The 27,785-nt window shown below is 40.8% G+C and overlaps 1 protein-coding gene across 6 annotated transcripts; it reads right to left on the bottom strand.

Annotated features, from left to right (window-relative positions):
• Nucleotides 1-313: 313 nt before the first annotated feature.
• TMEM165 (transmembrane protein 165) lies at nucleotides 314-26,500 on the bottom strand. Of its 6 annotated transcripts, none has more exons than XM_060148153.1 (8): nucleotides 26,065-26,203; nucleotides 25,129-25,190; nucleotides 24,111-24,230; nucleotides 14,878-15,103; nucleotides 6,700-6,875; nucleotides 5,963-6,145; nucleotides 2,100-2,205; nucleotides 314-1,371 (listed from the first exon to the last, which is right to left on the bottom strand). In XM_060148153.1, the coding sequence occupies exons 3-8, from the start codon at nucleotides 24,219-24,221 to the stop codon at nucleotides 1,295-1,297; spliced, it is 879 nt and encodes a 292-aa protein (XP_060004136.1). In that variant the 5' UTR covers nucleotides 24,222-24,230; nucleotides 25,129-25,190; nucleotides 26,065-26,203; the 3' UTR covers nucleotides 314-1,294. The 6 variants fall into 6 exon arrangements, with proteins under 6 accessions (XP_060004136.1, XP_060004134.1, XP_060004135.1 ...); XM_060148151.1 differs by lacking the exon at nucleotides 25,129-25,190 and adding an exon at nucleotides 25,234-25,318 and having other exon boundaries at nucleotides 26,065-26,087; XM_060148152.1 differs by lacking the exon at nucleotides 25,129-25,190 and adding an exon at nucleotides 25,234-25,307 and having other exon boundaries at nucleotides 26,065-26,083.
• Between the last annotated feature and the right edge of the window lie 1,285 nt (nucleotides 26,501-27,785).

Consider the following 27,785-nt stretch of genomic DNA (forward strand, 5'->3'; position numbering starts at 1 on the left):
CTTAAATGACAGTGATTACTGAAGTTGCTATGATAACATGAGGTGCCCTTCACCATAATCGGTGATTATGGTCTCTAGAAGTAAACTGGCTTGACTCCCTGCTCTACCATGTAACCCTGGATGAGTTAACCCTTTTTTTTAACTTTTTATTAGTAGCTACTCCCTCACAGAACTGTGTGAAGGTTAAGACAGTGCTTTAGAACAATGCTTTGCTACTGTTTTTTATATCAGCTTTAGAAACTGGTCTATAAATGTTAATGATTTGATAAATTAGAGTTATGAACTTGCATAACACACAAGGAAAAACAAGCACTGGTCATAACACTTTTTTATTTATGTTGTATCTTTGTTACATTGTTTATTCAATATAGAAAAAATATGAATACACTCACGGTATTCTCTTTTAATTTGGTAATTCCACATGGTCAAATATTGACTGACTGTTATTATATTGGGTTTCCTACCCAATTGAAAAAAAGAATGGACCTGGCAGACAATTCTTGTCATGTTATTAACAGTAATGCATTTCCCTTGCTCTTAAAAAAAACATACAAACAAAAACCCTAATTTTTTTTTTTTTTTTGCGATACACAGGCCTCTCACTGTTGTGGCCTCTCCCGTTGCGGAGCGCAGGCTCAGCGGCCATGGCTCACGGGCCCAGCCGCTCCGCGGCATGTGGGATCCTCCCGGACCGGGGCACGAACCCGTGTCCCCTGCATCGGCAGGCGGACTCTCAATCACTGTGCCACCAGGGAAGCCCCAAAAACCTAATTTTGAAAAGACTTCTGATTATTCTGATAAACCACTGCTTACTGGCTCAGGAAAATGTTTTAAAAGATAGCTAGATGATAGAAATTAATTCATTCTTTCCCCCAGGAAAAATTTTAAGGTAAACAAACGTCGTAAAACACCTCAGTTATTCAGGACAAAACTCATAGTCCTTGCAAAGGGGTCAGTGCTGAAAGAGAATCAAGTGGCAGGCCCCCTGCCGAACAATGGCTCTCTATATACTACCCTCACCTCGCCCCGGCCAAGAAAAGGAGACCATATTCACATAATTAAGCTGGAGAAAAGAAAAAATCCACACTTAGATATCAGTTGTTTTTTTTTTTTTAAAAATCCATTTCGCAAATAGAATCAGTGATTATTTCTCTTGGACATAATACTTCATTAAATGGGTCAAACTCACAAATCAATGCTACAAAATACAGTATTTTCCATCACTTTTAGTTATAATATACACTATGTACATAGTTCACCTATCTTAGACTAAATATAAATGAACAGTATCATGTTAAAAACCAGAATCAGGACTTATAAATAGTGCAGAAAACGCAAATGCCAAAAATACGATGCCTCCTATGATTGTCACTGTAAGAGAACAGAAAAAAATTTAAGGCAAAATTCCTCTAAATAAGCCCTGATGTTGCCTATTATTCTTCTAATCTAGTAAACTAACATTAAAAACAAATTAGGAATACTTGAACAAATTAGAAACACTTCAACCTCATTTCCACAGCAAAATACTTAACATGCCCGACTGTGAACAGTTAAGAATCAGTTTATTTTCCAGCACTCTTTTACTAACAGAATTATTAAATTGAAACAGTGCTGACAAGCAACAATAGAACTATAACTCATCTTAAAAGCCAATTATATAAGAGAATTTTCAACAACTTCTGACCACCAAAGAGACTATTTTTATTCCATCTTTAAGATCTATCAGCTACGTAGGAAATTTTCAGCTGAATCAGTAAATATGGTCTCCATCTATGATTGCCAATCCCGAAGACACATTTTCAAAGCTAAAAAGTTCTCGTATTTCCACAGGGTTGTTTCACTGACTTAAATATGTTGACAGAAAGCTACTATGAATCCAGTAATGCTTTGAGATGGTTCTGTATTTTACTAACACCTCCAAGTGAAAAACAGTCCATGTTTGCCACAGCAGAGCCAGTACGTTGGACCTCTAAGAGATTATCGTAGCAAAGACCAAGTCTGCTTCAGAAGAAACACGTTCTCTTTTCTAACCTCAGTGATTCTAAAAGTTAAAATAAATGGAATTTTCTTTCTAATTAAAAAAAGAAAAAAAGACTTACCAGTTCTGACAGAGATTTTTTGTGCTATCATTCTTCCTCCAATTACTGCCAGTCCAGTGCAGAGGCAGTGTCCCACTGTTCCACCCACTGCTACGCCATAGGGGTCCTGGAAACATACCATTAATTTAAAACCAAGGTTGAAACTGCTACCTGAGAAAGATAACTATCAAGCAATGAAAACAGAGGTCAGTAACAACAACAAAAAAAGCATAAAACAATTCTATGAATTAGCTGTTTAATTTATGAAAAGTGTCATGGCTGCTTGAAAGAATATGTTCCATTTATACCTAGGACTAGAGATAAAAGAAGAATAAACTCAAATCAATGTAGATCAAAGTAACCTAATTCAACCTTTCAGCAGTTGTTGAACTTACTTCACAGGCACTATTTAGCTCTTAAGTGACAAGTGCCAAGGAGACGTACCCTAGACACCTCTTCCCTCAGGCAGTATTTGATACTGTCTAGAAACTACATAAGAGCGTAGCCTCACTGTACTTCCTAAGAACAGAGACCCTGCCTCTCAGTCTCCACTGTGTCCCAGCGCTTTACCTCAGTGTCAGGACACAGTATTCATTCAGTAAACACCTGCCACCAAAGCAAACTGGAGGCACTCAGATTGGGAAGACCAGTGAAAGTTTTCCAGAAAAGACAGCCCTGAAGCACAAGCGGAAGCACCTGACCTGGCAGCAGGCCAGCAGCAAGAGGCAGCTGCGGAGCACTTGAGTGTTTCTAGAGAGAACCAGTGAGTCACGAGAGGAGGAGTCCCATCAAGGAGGGGGCTGGGTCATGAAGGACCTGTACAAGCTTAGAGTTTAGACTTTTTAAGACACTGGTTTTTATCTGGGGAGTGACAGACAGGTTATGCTTTAAAAGTCGAGTCTAGAGAGTGCACTGGAGGGGAAGAAGACTGAAGGCAAAGTGATCAATCGAGAGGCTACAGCAATAGCCCTGGGAAGAGACAGTGCTGGCCTGGATTGGCATGGGAGACTAGGCAGAGAAAAGCAGACGGATTCGAGAGAAACTGAGGCACTACTGATATACCTTAGTGGTAAGTGAATGATAGGAAATGAAAAAAATCAGGCCTGACACTTGAGTTCCTCACCCATAATTCTCTAGATGAATTATGGCAATACCAATGTGATTTAAAAGGTAGAGGAAGCAAGGGAGAAAGGGTTTGTGGCTGCCAACAAAGGAGTTAAAAGTAGAGAAGTTCAAGAATCAGTTGAGTTCAATGGAGAAGAAGTGATGGGACTGAACATCATAACCCCAGGAGAGAATGTAGGAAAGCGCTGACGATACGATCATGAGGAAAGCAACACTGAAGAGCTGACAGGGGAAGAGGAGCCCAAGGGAGACTGAACAGGTGGCCAAGCAATTAGCCTCCCAAGATGACCACGGCAAGCCCCACTGGTGGCTGCAGTGAACTTAAAGCACCAAATCAACCGGTGAGTCAGAAACTAGAGCCCAGTGGGTTTAGTAAGTAAGGGAGTAGAGCCAACTCCTGTTCCCATCACAGCCAAGCCCTCTGAAACTAAGGGAAGTGGGGGAGGAAAAGGCTTATATTTGGAAGAGAAGCAGAATTGAGGAAGGGGTAAAACTTTTTTAGATGAGAAAAACTTGTGCATATGCTCGCAAAATTGGGCTGGAAGAAAGGCCAAGATTTAAGCTGTAAGTGGGAGCACCGGGGGCTGGAATCCAGAATACAGGTGGGAAAGGACCCACTGTGATGGGTGGCAGTGAAGAAACAATGACCTCTGCTTTCTTCTGTGAAGTGGCAGGAGGCCTGTTTGCTGGGGTGGGCAGTGTGTGTGTGGACTGGGGAAATGGAGAGAGCTGGAAACTGTCTGTGAGGAATGGAAGAGTGGGACCACATTTCCTAAATTCTGTTATAACCTCTAAAACTAATATCCCAGAAGATGGTTTCATTCTATCTGAAAGTGACACTTGAAAAATCACTGGATTTAAATAAAATTAAATGGTTCCTTTAATACAGCATTTTTCAGAGTCTTTGGTATTTTGTATACTCCATCTTCAAAACAAAAAAACCAGGATATATTATTTGCCAAATCTATTTGACCCTGCAAACGTTTTCCTCAATTTTTTTTTTTTTTTTTTTGCTTAGTACCCATTAACATCTCAAAGGATACTAGGATTCTGTGACATCCAAACTGAGAACACTGAATTCTACTGGGAGCAGAAATGAAGTTCAGACTAAAATGGACTGGACTAGACTACTGCATGGGTTATACAAAAAAGTTACCAAAAAAAATTAGGAAGATTAAAGTAACAAAGATAGACAACTGCATCTGTGCTCGTGAAGAGCCCATTGCATGTGCCCGTGGTGCTGCAGCGTGGAAAGTGGCTGACACTGAGTGCTCCCCACAGTGGGGACCCTATGTGCATCAGTTTGTTTCAGCTCAGAGCCACCCTGGAAGCAGACGCTGCAGTGATGTGCTCGCATGGCCAGAGACTCAACCCCAGGCCGCAGGTGCCGCACTGCTGGCAGGGAGCAGACCCCGAGGGCTCAGGGAGTCTCGAGCCTGTCCCAAGTCGCTCGTGCCGCTTAGACGACAGTATTAAGAAAAATGCAATGATTCTGCCGTCACGACAGCTCACATGGCAGAACCAACCGCCACAGAATGATCACTTGCTTTCAAGTCCCAATTCTGACAATCTGAATGCCAATAAAAAAGGCTGGAGACCAAGAAAAATATAGGTCAAAGCCATTAAAATGACATTTTAAAAGAAAGCTTATGTTTAAATACGGGACTCAAATGAAAAATCGAGTTCCTTTTTTTCTGCATTTTTGAGGCTTCTCTGACAAAACAGCCCATCCTCAACTATCTTAGCCCTGGCTTTCAACTCTTGTTTTATATTTTGAACTGCAGCCTATGTTGAGGAACTTGTTCTTTTATGGTAGATATTTCCTAGGAGTTAAAAATAAATTCAAATCAAGCTTGCTATCTAAACATCTTACCATCTGATTAAAAACAATGTAATTTCATAGATATAAAAATATAAGAAACAGCATTAGTTAAGATCAAGAAGAGCTGAAAAGCAGCAGCAGCCTTCCATCCCACAACCGTCTCTTCAGGAGACCTCAATCAGTGTGAACAATAACAGACACCTCATGTAAAACTTTACTCCCCTCAAAAGAACTGAGGGTTAAACATTTTCTCAACAAACAGTTATCTTTTACAGAGTGGCATCTGACAACTATGAAGAAGATACAGCAGAAAAGCCTAGAAGGCAGACAGCCTCGGCTCTAGTCCTCGTCCCTGCTACCAACTAGCTTCTGTCCCCGGACAAGTCACCCAGCCTCTCTGGGCCTCAGGATCTTATCTGTAGAGCAAAGGCTAGAACAGATAATCTGAAGTCTCTTCTGGCTTAACATCCTAGGACTGAGTAACCTGGGGCTAAGACTTAACAAGTTTTCTAAGTAACCTCTGCAACACTCAAATTAGTTTTTTAGCACAAGGAACAGAAGAAGCCAAAGATATCTACTTTCAAGGCATTAGGTATTTATTGCCAAATTGGCCTTCAATAATAATATACCATTTATGTTCTCAACATAAAGTATACAAAGGAAGTTTCTGAGAAAAGAAAAAACTAAGCCAAAACAACTGCCACACCATCATTTTGGCAAAATTGAAGGGAAGAGGAGTCAAAAGAGAGTAATCTGACCGGCTGTAGAAACTGGGAGAAGGTCAGTTTTGAAGAGCGGTGGCGTAATTAGATCTAAAACAGTCTAGCATATGAAGTCATCCCTTGACCCACCCTGACTCTGTCCCGTGACCTCTGGAGCAAAGTAACATTAGTTATGCTTAGTTTTAATACAGAAGCAGTCTCCAAGTACCACTCACCTCTCTAGCTGCCAAAACAATTGTAGTTAGTTGAGAGCGATCACCCCATTCTGCTAAGAATGTTAATGTAAGAGCTTGAACAAAGATGGGTGAAATAAAATGCAGCCACTTTTTCTGAGGTATTGTTGTGCTTGTACCCGTTTCAACATCTCCTGGTCCATTTAAGAGTTTGGTTCGTTGAAACTAAATTTCAAAAAAAAAAAGACATTAATTCTAGGAACCAAGTCAATAGAGCACAAAATTACTTAATCTTTGTTTTAAACAGTGTTTAAATTCCATGGGAATATGCTCTGAGAAACTAAAGTTATGTGACCCCAAACTTCTCTTTTGAACCACTGGTCTCACATAGCAACAAATGCTATATTCTCAATTTTTCCATTTCTTCCCAATGAAATAAACAATATTAACTGATCACTCATTATCCTAGATGCTGTGGAAGGAAACAGGTAAAATTATAAACTGCAGTTCCTGTTTTTCAGGAGCTAAGAGTCAGTCTAATTAAGGAACTTGATTACAGGGGTTCAGTATTCATCCCCGAGTCCTTTCTCTACCACAATCACACTAACCCAGTCCTATCACAGCCAGATGTAAGAACGGAAACTAAACAAAATAAGCTATTTCTGTGTAGCCCACACACATCACAGATATGGAGGACTATTGGAAAACCTCTGGATGGTGTTTACTCTTAATAGTTGAGTGCCTTTTTGGTCCAGATGTTTAACAGTGCTCTGACTTACTTCTTCATCTTTTTTCTTTAATTCTGCTTGCACTTCTTCTAGTTCCTCTTGACCTTCATCTGGACTCATCTTTAAGCCTTCCCGAAGCATTCTAATGCCAAAAATGGCAAATAATGCAGTTGAAACGTAGTATGTATACACCCTGGGGATGACTGTGGTGGCATAGCCAAACAGAACTGCAAGGAAGCGCAACAGTGTATTGGTTAATTAGCACATTATACACCAACCAAAGAAAGAGTTAACTTCAGAAGTCATCATTTACCACTGTTTTAAAGGGAAAATGGTTCACATTAGAAGCTCAGCTATTACATAATAACCCTAAACTCCACTTCTTTTCCTCCACCAATATCGAACCCTTAGCTCTAGCCAATGACTCATCACAGCTTAGCAAGCAATCAGTGGTGCAGGTTGAGGTGGCAGGGCTTGCACACGTATCTCTCATGAGATGATCATCTCCTCTTCAGACACCCGCCAGGGGCTGGCTCGCCACAGGTCGTGCAGGGCACAGAACTTTAGTTAGGAGGTTAACTTTGATGCCCTCTACGGATCCCATGATCTAATAACCTGGAAGCTATGCCACTGCCCTATGTGATATTTCTTCATCACAAATCTTTAAATTACAAACTTCTGTAGTAAAGAATCACGACAAGATACTCATGTGGCATTATTCAAACTCTGCAACTATTTAAAAATAAGTATATCTTATGAAAGAAAACTAATAATTCCATATCTATACATATACACATACATATATATCCATACAAACTCACATATATGTAACATAACAGACAAACTTATTCAGTACTATGCTTTCCTATCATCAAGTACAGAGGGACAATTGTATAAATTATACAAAAAAACTATACTTGGAACTATCGATATATCAAGAACCTAAATCCTACCTGTGAAACACATTCACATTGGTAATATGAAGTTAGTAATTAAAAACTATGGAAGGGCCAGAGGGTATCTGCATATATATAACAAATGCAATTACTCTTTACTTCACCAGCTCTTTTTATAAAATGGGCACAACACTTACAAAACTGCCTGAACATCAAAAATATAACTGCATAGATAAAGCATTCCTTGCTTCATTATATTACAAAATGAAAAAGACTTAAAAATCATGTTTAGAAATGTAAACCTACGCTTATGTGCGTATCTGTATCCAAGTTACATAGGTACGTGTGTATATGTACTCGCACACACACACATAATACAGACATATATTTTCTAGTTCCGTCCACTGAGAAGGCCAAGAAGCCAAGATATCTCAATGACAATGAGCCAACTTTGCACCCAGATCTTGATTTCTAATACATTCCCCACTAAAAGGCTCCTCAGAGAAATGGCTAATTCTAGGACTGGGCAGAGCAGGTACAAGATGAGCCTGCACTATCCTGTTATACTAGAAAGTAAGGAAGAACAAAAACACATAATAGCATGTCACAAGGACACAGGAGTCAGGCTGGAGGGGCTCCTAGCTGTCACATCTGGGACAATTTAAGGAACAATATAGTTAAGTAATTAATTATAAACCACTGAAAAAAAGGAGTTCATGAATTTATATTGATGATAAACATACAAACCAATGGGAGGTGGGGTGAGCTCTTTATCTTAGAGTAGCATGCCAGGGCCCACTGGTAAACGTGGATGGGGTACTGGAATTAGCCATCAATTTTCCAAGCATCGAGGTGAAGTTCAGATCATGTAAGAGTCGTCAACTGACGCTAAACTATGGGGAACAGGGTATTTGTAGTGTCTTAAAGTGTCTCCCTAAAGATTACATACTAATTGCAAGGGAAGAAGAAAAACAGTATACAAAGAGAAATCCTTACAGGGTGATCAAAATTAACACCGTCAGTGAGGGACAAATGGGCATCATGTGCTACCAGATGTGATACTCTTTTAAGAGGGACATGCATCACCTATACAGTGTTCTAGTCAAGAATGCATAACCTCAATCTAGTCATGAGGAAACATCACACAAACACAAAATGAGGAACAGCCTGTTAAAGGGGAGGGGGATGTATCTTAGAAAAATATTATAGAATACATAAGAAAAAACTACAGAAATATTTCAGATTAAAAGACTGAAAAGAACTTAATGTACCACCTGACCTAGACTAGATTCTCTACAAGAAGGAAAAAAGTGCTAGAGAGAATATTTTAGATCAACTGACAAAATTAAAATATGGATGATAGAGTAATGTATCAATGTCTATAAAGATATGTGTCTATGTACTTTATTTCTCTATAGATATATAAACTGTGTGTATATGTACATATATTATATACCTAGAGGTATATAAATTATGTGTGTATACACATAATTTTATTCAGATATAAAGGGATAGGACACAAATGCTAAAGCAAATGTGGTAAAATGTTAACAGGTGAATCTGGATAAAAGGTATATAGGTGTTCTTATACTATTTTATTTTTGCAACTTTGTAAATTTAAAATATTTTCCATAAAAGGTTTTTAAAATTTTAAAAAGCGACGTAGCAAACCTTGTAAAATCTCCTAAATTTGGCTTTCCTTTTACCTTCAGATAATCTAAAAGAACTATTTACTGACACAATCCCATGTTTTCTGCCTTGACATCTCCATAGAGAGAAAAAAACGATCTGGCACTATAACCTTGTTCTTCTTCCCCTGGTTGCTGTCCCTCAATTTCCTCATTTCTTGGAAGTCTTTCCTCAGACACTCGAGTACTTTGGTTCTGTGAACAAGGAGAGGTTATTTCTCTTTAAGCAAGTGATTTGCATCAAGTCAGAAATCACTGATTTACAAGTAATTAAACTGAAAACACTTGGCACAAGAACATTAGTGTGAGGGGAAAAAATGGCCCAAGGATAAAACTGTGGGGAATATCAATATTTATGGTACAGTTTGTTTTTTTTCCTCAGAGGGATAAGACTATAACTCAAAGCAGGGGGCATCTTAGAAGCCAAGAGAATAAAAGGATGAGAATGCCCATGAATGTGGCCTGAGGGGCTCATTAAAATGAAAATTGAACTCTGTAATAACGAAAGCTGATTACTGAAGCCTTTAAAACACAGACTTTCCGGGGTACACGGATGAACAGTTTGTGAAAGAATCTATTTGCAGAAGTTCAACTTCCATGGGTACTTTTCCCTAAAGCTCATCTGCCTGAAAACATGCTTGTAGCTGAGGAGTTGTGCGGGTTCTCCTTTCTCACGTCCCTTCTTCACAGCTGCCCTCTGCTCACTCTACAAAGATGCCTTTCACCCAGCACCTATGGTGCGTTTCCCACAGTATGGAAAGATATCCTAGGGCACCAAAAGAGAGGGTCTGAAATACTGGTATCCCCAGTCAAGGCATCATAAACCAGAGACGGGGGCTTTGGGTCTTCCCTGTCTTATACAAGTTTCCTATAAGGCCACAGCATTAGAAATAATGGCATTTTAGGCACCGGAAATAATGGTCATGGACGAGAAATAGGGTATTTGGACCTCAGTAGGAATACTTTTTACTTAGAAATTGTGCTTCCTTCATCCTCCAACCAGGGAGATGCTTTTCCCTAAGGCAAAGAGAGCATCAGAAAAGATACTAAATCCCAGTGGCTTATTTCCCCAGGCAGCTCACACCAAGCTGGGTTCCAGGCCCAATCTGGCCAGCCAACCATTTTAGAATTAGAATTCTAAACAGCTAGTTGCCATGGGGACATATATCATGTTTATTAAATTCAAAAACGAAGTAAATGTCTTCTGACAGAAAATAAGCCTGACTTAGATGGTTCACTGTGGAGCAACTGCCATGGCAATTAGGCAGTGTGGCAGACATCTTCCATAAATTGAATGAGCTAAATCTGTGGCTCCAAGGCTCCAGGAAAATAGATTTTAAACATGTGATCTGATACAATTTTTAAGATGAAATCATTTATTGGTGAAAGTACGCTGAAAATAAAAATATTTCAATTTTCTCAACCATTTCTAAATATATCCAATTAAACAGGGAATTGGGTTGGCCAGAAAGTTTGGGCTTTTCCCCAAGATGTTACAGAAAAATCCGAATGAACTTTTTGGCCAACCCAATACTTCTAAGTAAAAGACTAAACATGTATAAGAACAGTCATTTGATGAATTTCAGAAAAACACTTTTTGGTATACTCGATGGTTTCCAACTCTCTGCTTCTAACAAAATTGACAGAAGACCTTATTAAGTTGTCAGTTGGTAAATCATTTAAAATCTCCTGATGATAGACCAGTATGTGATTTTAAGCGTATATATAACCCAGGAGTTCAATGAACTGAGTGACATGGCTATAACAAAATTCCTTCCTGTCTACTTACGTGAATAAAATTTCTCAGCTCTTATATCTATTTTTTTTTTAGAAAGACCAGAATTGACTCTAAACCTAGCTTCATTCTAGCAATAATTATCATCCATGGACATATAAACTAATTTTAAAAGAACAGTTCTATCATCTCATTAAGAGATGCATTTCCAACTTTTAAAAAATGTTTACTTAAATTTGTGATATATTTTGCTTTGATCAACTGTATGCTAGTAATCAAACTGTATGCTAGTAACTATAACTCAATCGATAAATGTTAACATTTAGAGACTTAACAAAGGAAATTTTCACCATCTTCTAAAGTTCAATTTAAATGCGTATTTTTGCTGCAGATAAATGACAGTGTGATCCATAAAAGATTTTCAAGCAAAAAACTTATCGTTAGAGTAAAATTGTATGAGGAAAGTAAATGAAAGTAAGAATTAACGGAGGAAAAAGAACAATGTAAATTTCCAGATGTTAAAGCAGAGTTTACTCATGTTTTTTTAAAGGAATGATGGTGGCAGTGATGCTAAGTATCAAATTGCTAATGGTATTTAGATTCCATTAGGTGTATTTTACAAGAACAGGCCAAGTAGGCCCGAGCCCTGGGACAGCTGGTGCAGGCCCACCCTGGCTGAGTCGGGAAGGAAATCAATGTTGACTTACAGCTGCTCCTACCTCCCCGCTGATCGCTCTCCTTCCTCTCAGGCCTTCTTCCAAATCTGCCCTGGGTTCCTCTATAGTCACTCCTCCTAAGGAACAAACTCACAAAAACTGAGAAGTTGCCTCTCTTGACGGCTTTGAATTTTAGTGAGAAATTTTGAAAACAGCCAAAGACAAGAATGCCTGATGGAGGCTGTTCAGACATCGAAGCTCTCTTCAGGGTGGGACGGGGCAGGAGGAGACGCCTCTCACAGCCTCCGCACTACTGGCTGCCCGTGCCCCTTCCACCACGCATGCCTGGCCACAGACCCAACACTTTTCTAGGCACACAGGTGGTTCTAAACAAGTACTTGTTGAATTAATTGGCCATTTTTGTAAATCATGTGAAAACATCCAAATAAATGGTTCAGTTGTGCCCTGGGCACAGGTGAACTATACCTAGATGCAAAGCCTCTTTATGATAAGGGGGAAGAGAACTAACTTACAGAACTAACCATCCTATACAACATGGTTTGCTTGTTTTACTTCATTTAATCTTTCTTACAATTCTGTAAGGATTGTTACTATCAGTATCCTGAGTTTACAGCAGACAAAGATTCTCCAGGAGCTTAAATAACTTAGAAAGTCATAACGGAGTGAAAATATAGTTATTTCCCAGTGACTTTTAAGCTTCAAACCTTTTCCCAATAAAATTTTAATTAGCAAACAGATGACAGTAAATTGTTCCCAGAGGAAGGATTGGGGGCCCATAGCCACCCTGGCTGTGCAGCCTCCAGCCCTCATCCACCTCCCCCTGCAGAACCTCTTACCCTGAAGAAAACCATCAGAAACCCCTGGATTCAGAGACAGACACAGCCTTTGAATCCCAGCTCCACTGCCTGTGAGCCATGAGCGCATAATACGTCTCTGCTTTCTGCTTGTCCATCTGTAGCAGGACAAAGGGTTGTCCCGAAGCGGGCCTGAAGCATCATGCACACTGATGGTACTCAGCAAATGGCAGCCGTGTGACCTGCTCCTGTCTGCATGATGAGCAAGCAGTAGAGGCTAGATTCAGCCCCAGGCTCAAGACGTCAGGTCTCGTGCCTTTCCTGCCCCCCACCCCCCAGCAGCTCCACGCTCCTAAACAGAACATAGAAAAAGGGCTCAGGACCCAAAGGCAAGCCAGTTTAGGAACGAATCTGGAATGCTAACAAGAAAGAAATAACACTGGCAAACGGAAATTTTGCAAAGGAAAGCACTGGCTCCACGCTTACAGACTGCTGCAATTCCCCCGGAACTGAACTCAACCATCTAGGGGGAATGGGTACCGTGTGACCAGGCTGATGGGAAAAAAAATGAGGTCAACAGATTTGACCGGGGAAGCAGTGTTTAACCTATCTCGAAAGACTGTGTTTAAAATGTATGATGTCTGAAATTTCTTTTTTAATCAGTTTGCAAATGCAATATAAATTTAAATATTGTGTAACAAATGTTAAAACACTTATAAGACAAACATAAAAAAAAAAGAATACCAACTATAACAATTCTACACAATATACCAAAAATTAGATCTTTGAAACTCCTTGAACTTAACGATGAAAAGTGAGGGGGGGTATAGTTTTTCAAAATTATTTTAGAGATATACAAGGAAGAGGTTTGAAGACCACTGATACAGCCCATTCCTTCAAATAGTCCAGGTGAGAGGAGCTGTCAGTACCAGCAGCCAGAGGGAGGTGGGCCAAGGGTCAGCATGAAAGAGACCAGCCCCACTCACCGCTGAGGGAAGGGAGCTAAACCCATAGAAGAGGGGGGGGGAACGCATGGAGCCAGGTTCTGAGGAGGGAATGGGTGGAGAGAGGACAGCCTTCTACTTTATCCTCAAAGCTGGAAGTTTCAAAACTAAAATTCTCTGATATTATTCAAACTCATTCCAAACAAGTGACTTCACCATTTACAACCTGCTCCACTATTTCCTAGAATCAAAATTTGCTTTTGAAGAGAAAATTTCTGTGTGTGAAATATGAATAATGCTAATATCCAAATGTGAAAAGTAGTCAATTTTTTTATTCAATAAAATACTCATTATAGTAGGTTTAAAAAGACAAACTTTAACAAGCATCCAAGCATCCAGAAATAGAACCTGTCCTGTACTTTAAGAACTGCGTTTCAGGAGAAATCTAAGGCATGCTGAAAGAGAGGAGTGAATGACTGAGCACCCGAAATATAAGATCTCATTTTAATACAAACCGCAACCCTGTGAGGCAGCTAGATACTATCTCCAGTTTACAGATGGGGAACTGAAACTCAAAGAGGTTAAGTAACTTACCATTAAGTTAATACACAGCAGAATGAGACTCCAATCCAAGTCTGGCTCTAAGGGGAAAACTCGCTATTTTCCATCCAACTACATGGCTCAAGGTAGCTTTTGAATCAGAGACTAAACTATGTTTAATTATGTAGTGTTAAGTTTACTTTCTCCTGGTCTTAATTCTTTGAAAAATTGAAGCCTATATAATAGTAACTCAAATAGTAATATAAACCGGGAATCTAAGAATGTTTCATTCCCTACTGTTGGGGTAAGAGGTTAAGAATAGCTTAACAGAACACAATACTGTGAACATTACCCCTCACTACTGATTACCAAATGCCCTTCAACAGAAAATACACAATTCTCTGTGGTTGCTTGCGTCCTGTTTCTGAGCTATCAGATATAAATTTCTCTGGACTTAAAAAGGAAAAAGAAAAAAAAGCAAGGATAGCCATAGCAAAAGCAAGGATCAAAAACCTAGTGAATAAATGAGGAGCATGTATCTTGACTGTGAATAGCTAAAAATTTAATTTCAGGGCTCCCCTGGTGGCACAGTGGTTGAGAGTCCGCCTGCCGATGCAGGGGACACAGGTTCGTGCCCTGGTCCAGGAAGATCGCACATGCTGCAGAGCAGCTGGGCCCATGAGCCATGGCCGCTGAGCCTGCGCGTCCAGAGCCTGTGCTCCGCGACGGGAGAGGCCATAGCAGTGAGAGGCCCGCGTACCGCGGGAAAAAAAAAAAATTAATTTCAAAAGTGCAATATCGTTTTTAGGAATTTATGTACTGTAAACATTTTCTGCTCACTAAGTTCTGAAACATGAACCAAATTCCAATATAACTAGTTGAATGATTCAGTGACTTAATACCACCATGCTCTCTCTTTAATTCAATAAACTCATTAGGAGGAAAAAGCACTCACCTGATAAGCACGTCATTAGGCCCAAGGCAAGCATAGCACCAGCCAACACTGTCAAACGATTATAGCGCATTGCCATGATGGCTGCTATAAAAAATGTCTTATCACCCAGTTCAGATACAATGATAACTGATATGGCAGCCACAAATGCATGGATAAATCCCAGATTAGTTTGGGTAGCTGGATCTTCTTTATTGGTATGAACTGGAGCAGCTGGTGTAAATCCTTTCTGAAATTAAAAAAAAAATACATATTTATCAGCTACTTTTTTGAAAAAAGTCATTATTTTAAATTATTTTATTTTGTATGTGAATTAAGATTGTTTTTCTGTCATGGTCATTAGACTTATTTACTGTCTAATCACTTTGAAAGCCATTAGCAATGACAGAAGCCTCTGATGGATGCCTGCTACAATGGAAATCCAAGTACAAGTCTACAAAACAATTAAAAAAAAAAAAGTAGAGACCAGCTATATCCACACATCAAAATTACCTTGTTTTCTAAGTGTGAGTTGAGATTTAGTTCTTAGCTATGTCTCATTCAAATTTTTATTCATAACTTGTGTGTAAGACCCAAGGTATGCTTATCAAACATTTAACAGGAAGCTGAGAGAAATTTCATGAACACTTACGAGAACAAAGTAGGATCCGGAAAGCTCTCAACAGGCTAGAAGAAGAGTTGCCTCTAGCTAAGATGAGATCTAATATAGCTGGATATATGGTTGGTCCTACACTAAAAATATCCTAGGCTGAAATGTGGCCTAATAAAAAAGATAAGCCAGAGTCTCAGCTGGTGTTAAGGTCATTCCGAGTTGAAAATGTGACAAAGCTCCAAAAAGGCAGCAAGCACTTTAAGCACTTTAAAGAGTTAGTGACAAGCCCACCTTCTGTGCTGCATAGCCCTCACCCAAAGTTCTGTACTAGCTCTGAGGCACCACATTTTAAGAAGGCACTGCCCTCTGAAGATTACTGCAGACAAAAGAGACTCTAAAGCCAGGGACTGGCAAGCAACAGCTAAGAGTAAATCCAGCTGAGAATGATTTTTACGTTTTTTAAGGGTTTGCAAAAAAAAGAGAGAAAGAGGGAGGGAGGGAGGGAAAGGGATGGAGGGAAGTAGGAAAAGAAAATTATGCAACAGAGACCTTAAGTAGCCTGCAAACACGTGGCCCAAACCTAAAGTATTTATAATCTGGCCCAAGACAAAAGAAAGTTTGCCAACTCAGTCTCTAAAACAATCACATAAGGGACCAGGAAGGACTGGGTGCCTATGTTCCAATAATTGAGAAAGTCTGATGAAAGTCTATATGGTCCCAAGAGATAGAACTAAAAAGTTATAGGTGGCATGGCAGGTTGTAGCTTAACACACACAAAAGATTTCTACTCCACAGGAGCCCCCAGAGACTGAAATGGACTTCTAGAGAGTGTAGCAAATTCCCCCCTCAATGTGAGAGTTCCAGAGAAGAGAACCACCACCTACAGAAAGTGTGCTCATCAGAGGTTCTCAACCAGGGCGATTTTGTCTCCCAGGGGACTTTTGGCAAAGTCCGGAGACATTTTTTTGTCACAGCTGAAGGGAAACTAATGGCATCTAGTGGGTGGAAGCGAGAACTGCTGCTACGGACAGGACATAATGCGTAGTACAGCTCCTCACAACAAAACATTATCTAATCCAAAATATCACTAGTTCCTAGGGGTAAAGACCCTGGACTAAAGGAATCACTTCTAAAGGTCTCTTCCAATCTTAATTGCCTATCTTTAATTAATTTTTAAAGCCTATGAGTCTCTAGAAACCTGAGGGATAAAAAAGAAAAAGAAACCCAAGAATGTATGTGATTTTGGACAGAGTATAAAAGAAGTACTTTTATTCACAAAGGCTCCAGTCAGAGATAAGAATAAAATCCTAAATTTTTAAGTGTGCATGTCATTCCTTAACACATGACATAAACTTGACTCCCAAATTCCACGGTAAAGATCAGAAAACTTTAAGCATTACTCAGACTAGACCTCTGAGCTAAAAATTGGGGAAATTTAACAATTTAGAAAATACTTGGTGTGAGGGCTAAATCAAAAGGGCAGCCTCAGAAGCTAGCTCTTGATTAAGCAAGTACCATTTTAAGGGATTTTAGCTTTCTCTCCATTATCATTTTAATTCCAACTATGCTGATCTTCTTGTCTCTTCCAATACCCTATGAGCATTAAGCATCATAAAAAATATAAGCATTTTCATTCAGCTTTCACTAATGCAACATTTTCCTCTTGGAAATACCTTTTGAATGAAAAAGTTTCATTGCAAAATATTTAGGACCTGAAATCCAAGAAAATTTTTTAGGAATAAATATTCCTAAAACATTTATTTACAACCAATTAGCTGCAAGCTCAAACAGAAAACGTTTACTTTTAAAAACAAACAATAATGATCAAAACCACAAATTCTCGTTTTATAATTCGCAGCCATAAAACCGTGGCCACATTACTTAGCCTCTCTGTTCCTCTGTGAAATGATGAGAATAAAACTTGCCTTGCAAGCACAAAGCAAAACAAAACTACATATTCTTAAAACCTTTCTATATACAAAGCACAAGAAAAATTAACTTACAGTTTTTGTTATATATTGAGCTCGTCCTGGATAGCCAAAATCAGTGTTAAACAGCCACCAACCATGGTGTGATAAGAATTTAAAACAAAAGTACCAGGGTGTTATGAAGATAGAAGATTTAAAAAACTTGAAGTGTTAATAAATAGGGGCAGAAAATGATCAATTACCATTCATTCATTTGTTGTCGATCAATTGCCCAAGTGATTACTGTGTACAAGGATCATCTCCTTTTTCTAATTCACCTTCAGAGTGACAGAATGTACTGGTTTAATAGGTGGGCTCTGGAATCAGACTTCCAGGGTTCATAGCCAAGGTATTACTGGTTACTGTATGGCCCTGCGCCAGTAAGTTTACCTCCCTGTGACTCAAGTTACATCTCTAAGATGAGGGGTACCTATACCTTACAAGGTTGTTGTGAGGATTAAATGAATTACTACACATAAAGCCCCTAGGATGGTGCCTAATATACAGTAAGCACTCAGTTACAGTCAGTTATTATAGCACACCATAACGTGACCAGTTGAATCTTCCTAAAACTAATTTCATCATGACCTTCTTATGCCTAGAACATAAAATGCAAATACTTAATTCTGGTAACTATCCAACATGTCCCATCTAATCACATACCAATTCCCAAAGTGAACCTTGGTGAACCTCCCTAATGAAGGATGAGCCAGAGCAGCACTGTCCAACAGAAAATAATGCAAGCCACATAATGAATTTTTTAAATTTCTAAGGTGGGCTTCCCTGGTGGCACAGTGGTTAAGAATCCGCCTGCCAATGCAGGGGACATGGGTTCGATCCCTGGTCCGGGAAGATCCCACATGCTGCAGAACAGCTAAGTCCTGGCACCACAACTACTGAGCCTGTGCTCTAGAGCCCGCGAGCCACAACTACTGAGCCCACGAGCCACAACTATTGAAGCCCACGTGCCTAGAGCCCGTGCTCTGGAACAAGAGAAGCCACCACAATGAGAAGCCCTCACAACGAAGAGTAGCCCCCGCTCACCGCAACTAGAGAAAGCCCGCGCGCAGCAACGAAGACCCAACACAGCCCAAAATAAATTAATTAATTTAAAAAAAAATTAAAAATAAAATTTCTAGGGAATTCCCTAGCGGTCCAGTGGAGTTAGGACTCCATGCTTCCACTCCAAGGGGCACGGGTTCGATCCTGGTTGGGGAACTGGGATCCTGCAAGCTGCGCAGTGCAGCCCGAAACAGTAAAATAAAATAAAATTTCTAGTAGCCAGATATTAAAAAATAAAAACAGATAAAATTACTTTTAATATTATTTAATTTAACCCAATATATCCAAAACACTACTCTAGGAATATTTTTCAAATGACTAATGAGATATCAGTATTTAACCCTCTTTTTTTGTTCTTACCAAATCTTCAAACACCGGTGTGTATCTACTCACTGCACACATCTCTTGCACATCTCAGTTTGGACCTGCCACATCTTTTCAAGTGCTTAAAAACTGCCACGTGGCTCATGGCTGTAGTACTGGGCAGTGTGGCTCAAGAACACTTCAAGTTTGGGGGCAACACAAGCCTTCAGTCACGCAGTCCTGCTTCCCTTCCTACCTTCCTATCATTATGCCCCTATTCATCCACATTCCTCAAGCCCCAACTTATGTAGAGCCTCTTGAGCAAGCCGTACCTCAACAACTCCAGCCCCTTAAGGATCCCACTTCCCTCAAACTGCAGGCATACTGTGGGCAATGAGTCATAGCAAGTACATGACTGGAACAAAGTTTGAGGTAGGAACACTCAGGGAGTTAACCGTTTTGTCCTAGAAATGCATATAAATGTAATGTTATCATCTGTAATAATTAAGAGACATAAATAACTAAATGTCCATCCATAAGGAACTGGTTAAATAAATGGTAGCTCCATATACTGGAATATTACGGGGCTAAAAACAAGAACGTTTTATATACACTAATAAAAAAATCACTAAGACATTTTTAAGTTGAAAACAGTACATCTTATGTACATAGTTACTGTATGTATGTTATGGGGTGGTGAGTTAGGGAGGTATATAAAGTATACACACAGTTGCTAATGAACCGGAAATCTCAGGACACAGTAACAGTGGCCAGGGAAGGAACCAGGATGACTAGAACAGGTGTTGGCAAACTTTTACTTAAAGGGCCAAATATTTAACCTCAGGGACCGTAAAGTTTCTTTGGTAATTACCCAACTCTGAGGCTACACCCTGAGATCAGCCATAGGTAACACTTAAACGAATGGCCTGGCTCTATTCCAACAAAACTTTATTTACAAAAACAGGCAGTCAGTGGTAAACTACAGTTTGCTGACCCCAGTCAGTGGTAATCTTCAGTTTGCTGACCCCTGAGCTAGAATACAAGGGGAGGTGACACACTTCTCATTCTACATTTTTCTGTACCTTTTGGATTTTTCACCATGCACATGATTAAAGACACCTATTGTGCACCACTTCAAAAATCTCTTGACCCAATCTCTTACTCCAGCTAGGGAGGACCAATTCCTTGCAGGCTGTAACTAGCTTTAGGCAGATCCAACCAGAAAGTAAGCGCGGTGCACATACTTCCTCACTACACTACCCAGAAGTATACAGGAGTTAACCCCTGTGGGGCAACCTTTGACCAATGCGGAGGAATCGATTCTGAGGTTCATTACATTAGGCTCCCAGAAAGTCGCTGCAGGATTCATACTAGTCACTCGTGGAGTGGCTAACTTCAAAATGCATCAGGTACATGCATTCTCCTTCTGCCCTGGACTGACAATTTGAGAAAATACAGGCTTTATTCTGATAACAGGGAGTAAACCACCAGATGAATGGTTGGGGTAAGATAAGAAAGATAAACTGGGCTTGGACCGAAAAGCCTGTATGTTTATGGACCAGCTTAGAGGCAAGCGAGAAGCCCTTTCAAGTTTCTGAGTAGAAGACACAAATGTAATTAAGGCACTGTGACTAACAGATCGGTACAGAAAGTAGAGAATATAAAGAATACAGGCCACTGGACCAATTAATTAGAAGGAGGAGGTCTGCTGCACAAGACCAATGTTGAAGACAAAATAAAGGAAAACATTCTGCACATGATGAAAAAGAAAAATTAACAGAATTTTTTAAAGGCAAAGAATCAAAGATGCTATTCATATTCCCATGAGGTATACGGGAAAGAGGAATAAAAATAAGGGGTTTGGTTTCACACATGTTCAATTTGAGGATAAAAAGCATTTCAAATAAAGCTTTCCAAGAAGTCATCAGAAATGAAAACCTGGGTTTAGGCCAGCACAGCCTCAAGGTATGTATTTGGTTGCTGGCAACCTGAATTTATCAGCTAGTCTTGCAAAGGCAGAGATTACATTGAAAAAATGAACCTTAGACAATGTCTATATTTAAGGAAGGTGTGGAGGGGGGAAAAAAAGAGAAAACAAAATTGTCTTAGATATTTAGAGGCGCAGGCAGGAGAACACCACAGATGGTTCAAGTTAGGGGCAATCACCATTTCACTGAGCTGTTAACTAAAGGCCAGGGATTTCCATATACATTGTTTTGATACTCAAAACCTTAAAGCTGTTATCCCAACTTAACACAAAAGGAGAAGCTGAGAACCAATAGAGTTAAACCATTTCCTCAAGTTCATACAAACCAAGATACATCAGGAGTCTTAAAAAAGTGGATAGATAATAGCCTCAAACAGGAACTGAAAAAGAGCCCTGGATTTAGCAATTAAGTAGGTTACAGGTATCCTTCAAAAATGAAATTTCAATGTAAAGACATGGGCTGATGCCAGATAACAGAAGACTAAAGCAATGTGAAAAAGCAGCTAATTCCCTAGTTAAAAATTTCATTTACAAAACTGAAGAACAGAAACTAATGCAGCCAAGTAGAGTTAAGTCATTGGCCTTTTTTTTTTCCCTCCAAACAGGAGAAACCTGTGGGCATGTGTAAGCAGACAGAAAGGAACCAAAGAAAAGGAGAGAATAAAGATACTGAAGGGAAAGTACTGGAGGTCAGAGGAGAATGGGCACATGGACAGAAAGAAATATGGAAAGGGTGATCGTTTTGTCCAATTCAGAAGAAAGGCAGAAAGTACTGGCATAGAAGCAAATATTTAGATTAGTAAAGGACAGTCACATGCAGCAGTGACTATATTTCCAATTTTGGCATTCCACTAGTCAGTTACACAGTGTTAAAGTAATGAAACACAGTGTTTTCCTTAGTACAAATACCACCCTTTCAGTATTTTTAATTTGGGTCTGAAACTCAGATCATTTAATTTGATCTGAAACCCAAATTATTTACATCCTGATAGCAGGGTCAACAACTTATAATTAGAAAACAAAACCAAAAAACTTACTGAATAAAAACTCTTTAAGTTAAAATTAATTCCAAATTGAAAAATTGTTAAAAAGCTCCCTCATTTAGAGAGTATCCTTTTATTCTTTCATTTTCTTCAGGAGATGAAAATAACAATTAACAATGAAAAAATAATTCCTATTCTAGTTCCAGGGCTCAAATGAACACATACGTGACTGTAATGAAATTGATACAGATACCTGCATCAGAATCATCTACACGTGATGAACTAGAGAAGATGAAGATGCTTTCTTTGGAACAAAAGCTAGAGCCTGCTACCAAGAAAAAGACTGATGTCCCTGCAAAAACAAAGTCCCTCAACAAAAGTTACCACCCAAGAGGTAAGATTATTTGAAGATAAAGAAGTCACAGGAAAACGCTTAGAACTGTCTCAGAACTGTCTCCTTGCCATTACTTTATTATATGAAGTCAGAAAAACCTTTCAGAAATTGGAAAAATGTGCACAAAAATACACGTGTAACTTAAACAATGACACCATGGATAATTTTGGTTTTAAAAGACTGCATTAATATAAAGAAATAGGGCTTCCCTGGTGGCGCAGTGGTTGAGAGTCCACCTGCCGATGCAGGGAACACAGGTTCGTGCCCCGGTCCGGGAAGATCCCACATGCCGCGGAGCGGCTGGGCGCGTGTGCCATGGCCGCTGAGCCTGCGCGACTGGAGCCTGTGCTCCGCAACGGGAGAGGCCACAACAGTGAGAGGCCCGCGTACACACACACACAAAAAAGGAAATAAAATTATATTTTATTATAAATTTTCACTATCACCTTTTATTTGTGGATGTTTGACTTTTTTCCCCATACATTTATTTTATTTATTTATTTTTGGCTGGGTTGGGTCTTCATTGCTGTGCGCCGGCTTCCTCTAGTTGCGGTGAGCAGGGGCTACCCTTCCTTGCAGTGTGCGGGCTTCTCATTGTGGAGCACGGACTCTAGGCACAAAGGCTTCAGTAGTTGTGGCACACGGGCTCAGTAGATGTGGCTCACGGGCTCTAGGCGCGTGGCTTCAGCAGTTGTGGCTCACAGGCTCTAGAGCGCAGGCTCAGTAGTTGTGGCGCCCGGGCTTAGCTGCTCCGCGGCATGTGGGATCTTCCCAGACCAGGGCTCGAACCCGTGTCCCCTGCATTGACAGGTGGATTCTTAACCACTGAGCCACCAGGGAAGCCCCAGCTTGTTGTTTTTTAAATAATATTTTTATGAATGTTACTGTTAATTCATATTAGAATAATATATTTAACAATTACATTTTTCTAAATACATTTTTATTTTAATGAATCTTTAAACAGCTTTGTTTTTATGAATGTTACTGTTTCATAATGTATTTATAAATTTTGACATTTGAAATGTATTAAGTGTATTTAATTTCACTGATTTTTTTTTAATGAATTGCTTTGACAGCAGAACACCAACAAATAAATACAGTAACATCATGATCGTTTCATTCTGACACAGCAATCATGAGTAAGACAAGGGTCTTCACACCCTTGGCATCAGTCTTAGCTGTAAGGAGGCTAGAATTGGGAGTTTGGACTGGATGGAGCAGGACTGCAACTTAATGAAAATGGAAGAAAGTTTAAAATATTGTGTGGAAGGCCTTGGTGTTAGAAGATAATAGACAAAAGAAATGCCAAGAAACGGTAAAGCAGAAATACAGTAAGAAGAATGTGTACGGGGTTGAGTGACAGGCTTCTGTGGCTTTATCAACAGTGCTTCACAACCAGAGCAGTCCTTCACTGGCCCTTCCAGAATACGCAGCAAATTATAAATTACCTCTGTTAAATCTAGCTGATTTCCCCCAACTAAAGGGACTTAATGCTTCTTGTACTACATACTCTACCCAAGGAAGGATAAGAAAAAAAACTGAGTATGTCACTAGAAGTAAACTGCATAAACGAAAGGATCTCAGTAATCTTGCTTTAAAGCACCCTGTAAGATACAACTACAGGGCTTCCCTGGTGGCGCAGTGGTTAAAAGTCCGCCTGCCGATGCAGGGGATGCAGGTTCGTGCCCCAGTCCGGGAAGATCCCACATGCCGCGGAGCAGCTGGGCCCGTGAGCCATGGTCCCTGAGCCTGCGCGTCCGGAGACTGTGCTCCGCAACGGGAGAGGCCACAACAGTGAGAGGCCCGCGTACCGCAAAAAAAAGAAAGATACAACTACATTTTTATAATACATCTTATATTTGAAAGCTTACCAATACATTTTTTCCTCTCCATTTTCATAAGTCCACACTCACACAGTGGCATGAAAGCATATATTTAAACATCCTACCCTTTTAAAAGATCTGCTCCATGCAGTTGCAAAGCAAAACAGTTGAAACTTTCGGATATGCAGTGATGCTGAATCCTTGCTTACGTGGCTATTAAACTGAACTCTGGCCATATTTTACTTCTGCCAAGTGGACAAAAAAAAAAGCAAATGATACTTACATTACATAGCTTAGAAAATATGTGAAAGGAAAATCTCTTCCAATATACTATAATACCATAGAGGGAAAAAGACACTTGAGCCATAACAAAAAGTTACGTGAAAATATAATTAAAACAAAATAATTAGATTCTACTACAATACAGAACAAAGAGAGTAAATTCCTATCTAAGAAGAACCACAGAGAATATATCAAAATAGTAAAGACAAAAATCATACTATCTTGTGCCTGTCCCTTCCCTTCACACCCCCAGTTTTAAAGACAAGCATCCTTAAGACACTTAAATATGGTCACTGGATACTGCTGCCTTTTTTTTTTACACGACTATATTTCTCCTAGCTGTCTAAAAAGGTATCGATAAGCATACCTACCATTATTTGTATCTCAAAAACCACTATATGACTAAAACTTTAATGCAAGGTCTGGAAAGTTACACAACCCAAAATATTTACCACTTTAAAATAAACTTCTGATAGTGAGTTAAGTGGCAGAAAGCTAAATGATGAACACTAAGAATGAATTTCATGAATCACCATTTCAGTTCAATTTCAGAAGTGGAAATGGTGAGCCGGGTCAGCTGAGCACACAAGTTACAGGCAGGAGAGAGAAATAACTTTTTGCCCGGAAATTTTAGGGAAGTCTTCATGGAGAGGAGATATCTGCTGGTTCTTGAAGGGTGGGAAAGGTTCTGATCAGTAGGCTTCAAGCTCACTAAAGCCCTTTTATTTAGAGGCCTTTTGTTGGAGAGACTAGCAACAGAGCACATGGCATGTCTTGGATTTGAGTACAGCATATGATTGCGCAAGGGAGTGAGGACTAAAAAGTCTAGAGAGGTTGACTGGAGCCGGATCACCAAAATACCTGAACATCTTGCTGAAGAGGCTGGACTGAAATCATTATGCCGGGAAGCTCACTAAAGATTTCTGAGAAGGAAAATGGAATTCAATGTTTAGGAAGATTAGTTACCTGAGAACATGCTGAAGGTAGCCTGGGGTGGAAACGGGAGGGTTGAGTGCCAAATGGTCCCCTACTTGAAGACACTACAGAGGGCCTGGATTCAGGAATTCAAATTGGAAACGAGGAGAAAGCCCAGGACCCATACTGGGACTAAATTTAAAAACGCTGCTGAGATTTTGAACACTAGTGACTGATTCTATTAACATAAATTAAGATGTTAATTAATATCTACTTAGTGAAGGCCAAAATGCAGGATTCTGGTACACTTAGAAATTTAGTCTTGGCATCCCACACCGCTGCAGCACTCCTTACTGTCAAAGACTGACTGTTCCTCTGCATTCCTAAGGCTACTTCCTGCAAGCCAGAGCACGTTTTTAAAAAAGTGAGAGTCACGCTTCGTTATCCATATACATTTGGCAAAAATCACAAGTCGTGCAAAGCTGAATTTGGTAAACAATTTGGGATAGTCTGTTTCAACAATGAAATGGCCCATATTATTATTCTCAGAGAATACGAAAAGCCTCCCAGCTGCCCTCCGTTAAAAACTTTCTACTTGGGATGAGTACTTCCATCTCTCTAGAATACATCTGATCAACAAGACGCCCATTCCTCAGCAGCATCTTTATCCTCCCGAGCTAAAGGTTTACAGTTGGACTCCAGCTCTGCTCTCCCCTCCCCCCATAAGGAGCCGGGCGAGGCCAGGCCCGACCCGGGAAAAGCGCACTCCTCGCTCTTCCACCCCAGGGAGCCGGGGCCGGGCTCCCCTCCCCCCGCTGGCAGCCTGCGTCAAGGGCGGCGCTCCGGCGGCGGCGAGCCTGGTACCCGGCCCGTCCTGCTCACCTCGGCCCGGGCCGGCTCGGGGCCCTGCACGGCCGCGGGCTGCTGCTGCAGCTGCTGGGCAGGCGCCGGAGGTTCCTTGTTCCGGTGGCTGAGGTCTTCGTCGGGTACGGCCCGGACCCCGGCCGGGGCCCACAGCAGCGGAAACAGCAGGAGCAGAAGCAGCCGGGGCGCAGATGCGCGGCCGCTACCCCGGGCCGCCGCCGCCATCCCGCCCGCGGAGACAGCCGCGCACGGGCGCCTCAAGAGGAAGTGCGGGCGACTGGAAGCCTCGACCCCGAGCCGTCCCCGGGCGCGTCCCCCACGCCTCGCCGCCACCTTTCAGGGAGGAGCCCGCAGCATGCGGGAAGTGGCCAGGGCGGACGTGAGGCTTAGGTCAGGCCGGCGACCGTGGCCGGGGACTCGCACTCTCCTCGCCCACGGTGGCCACACGACTCCCCGAACTATCCCAGCGCAGCCCGGCCCAATTCCTCCGGGCTCCGCCCCTGACTGTGATGGCCTCCCATTGGCCCGGCGTCCGCCTCGGCGTCGTGACGTCCTCGGGCAGGTTGAGGTGCGACTCGCGCCCTCTTCCTATTGGACCCGGCGCTCCCGAGGTACAGGTCGCTGCGTGACCTTCCTCGCCTCGCATCCTTCTCGTGCTCCACCTGGGACCCGTTTCCCATCTGTCTGTCCACCGTCCCAGAACCGCACGGCTCTTTACTTCTTGTTCCCTCCTGAGTCTTTTGCCCTAATATCCAGTCCAGCCTGTCTCTTAGCCTTTCCTAGATGTCAAATTAGTTCGAACGCCCTGGCTACGTGGCAATTGCGGGAGCTGCCACAGCTTAGCCGGGTTCTGCACTCCTTCACCGATTCTCGGTGCCGCCTCCGACCCGGCGATCTGCTGAGGACAATGTGCTTAGAGCGTCAGGATGCAATTATTTAAAACAAACCTCTGAGATGAGACTTAGGAAATAACAAGAAAAATTTCAAGCCTTGTTTTAGATGTTGTTTGTTTGCCTATAATCGCCCCCAGACCAAAAACATCTAACATTACCCTTTTCCTGTAACGCCTCTTCGTTTTACGTGTTTTGTGCCACACCTATCTTAGACTGGCCTCTTAATATGTTTGGCTTTTGAAATTGAGTGTTTAGGATTTTTGAAGGATGGGGATTGGGGTGGGCAAGCATAGGAAATAGGAAAGGATGATTGGTTGAGAATATTTTTACATCTTATTTTTTAAAAGTTGAGCTATTTAGTTATCAGAAGTGAGACTAAGGTTGTGCTAACCTTGAGGCCAAGGCAGTATTATAAATACTTTATATATATATTTATATATATTAAGCCTGTACTTTGTGAAGAACTAAGGAAGGTTATCAGTAAATACTGGAACAAGAAATTAATCCAACAAAACAATCGGTGGAAGAGTGGACAAACCTACTTTGAATTCACTGAAGATACCATGTTATGTCATGGGTTACTAAGGCTTTTGTCCATGCTGTTCCTGTCTGTAACTAATTTCCTCCTTTCTGTCATTGTAAACTCCTACTCATACTTCCAAACCCTGTTCAGGCCTGACCACTCAGAAGTCTTCCCCCAACACCTCCTCTTACAGAATTCATCAGTCCTTGCTTAATGCTACTGTAGATTATGCATGCTTCTATTACTGTGTTAGTAACTAGGATGCCGTACAGCTTGGCATACAACGATTGTGCCTCCCAGTTCATCCCTAGGATGCAAACGTT

Source organism: Lagenorhynchus albirostris, chromosome 4, assembly GCF_949774975.1.
Source record: "Lagenorhynchus albirostris chromosome 4, mLagAlb1.1, whole genome shotgun sequence".
NCBI classification, from domain to species: Eukaryota; Metazoa; Chordata; class Mammalia; order Artiodactyla; family Delphinidae; genus Lagenorhynchus; species Lagenorhynchus albirostris.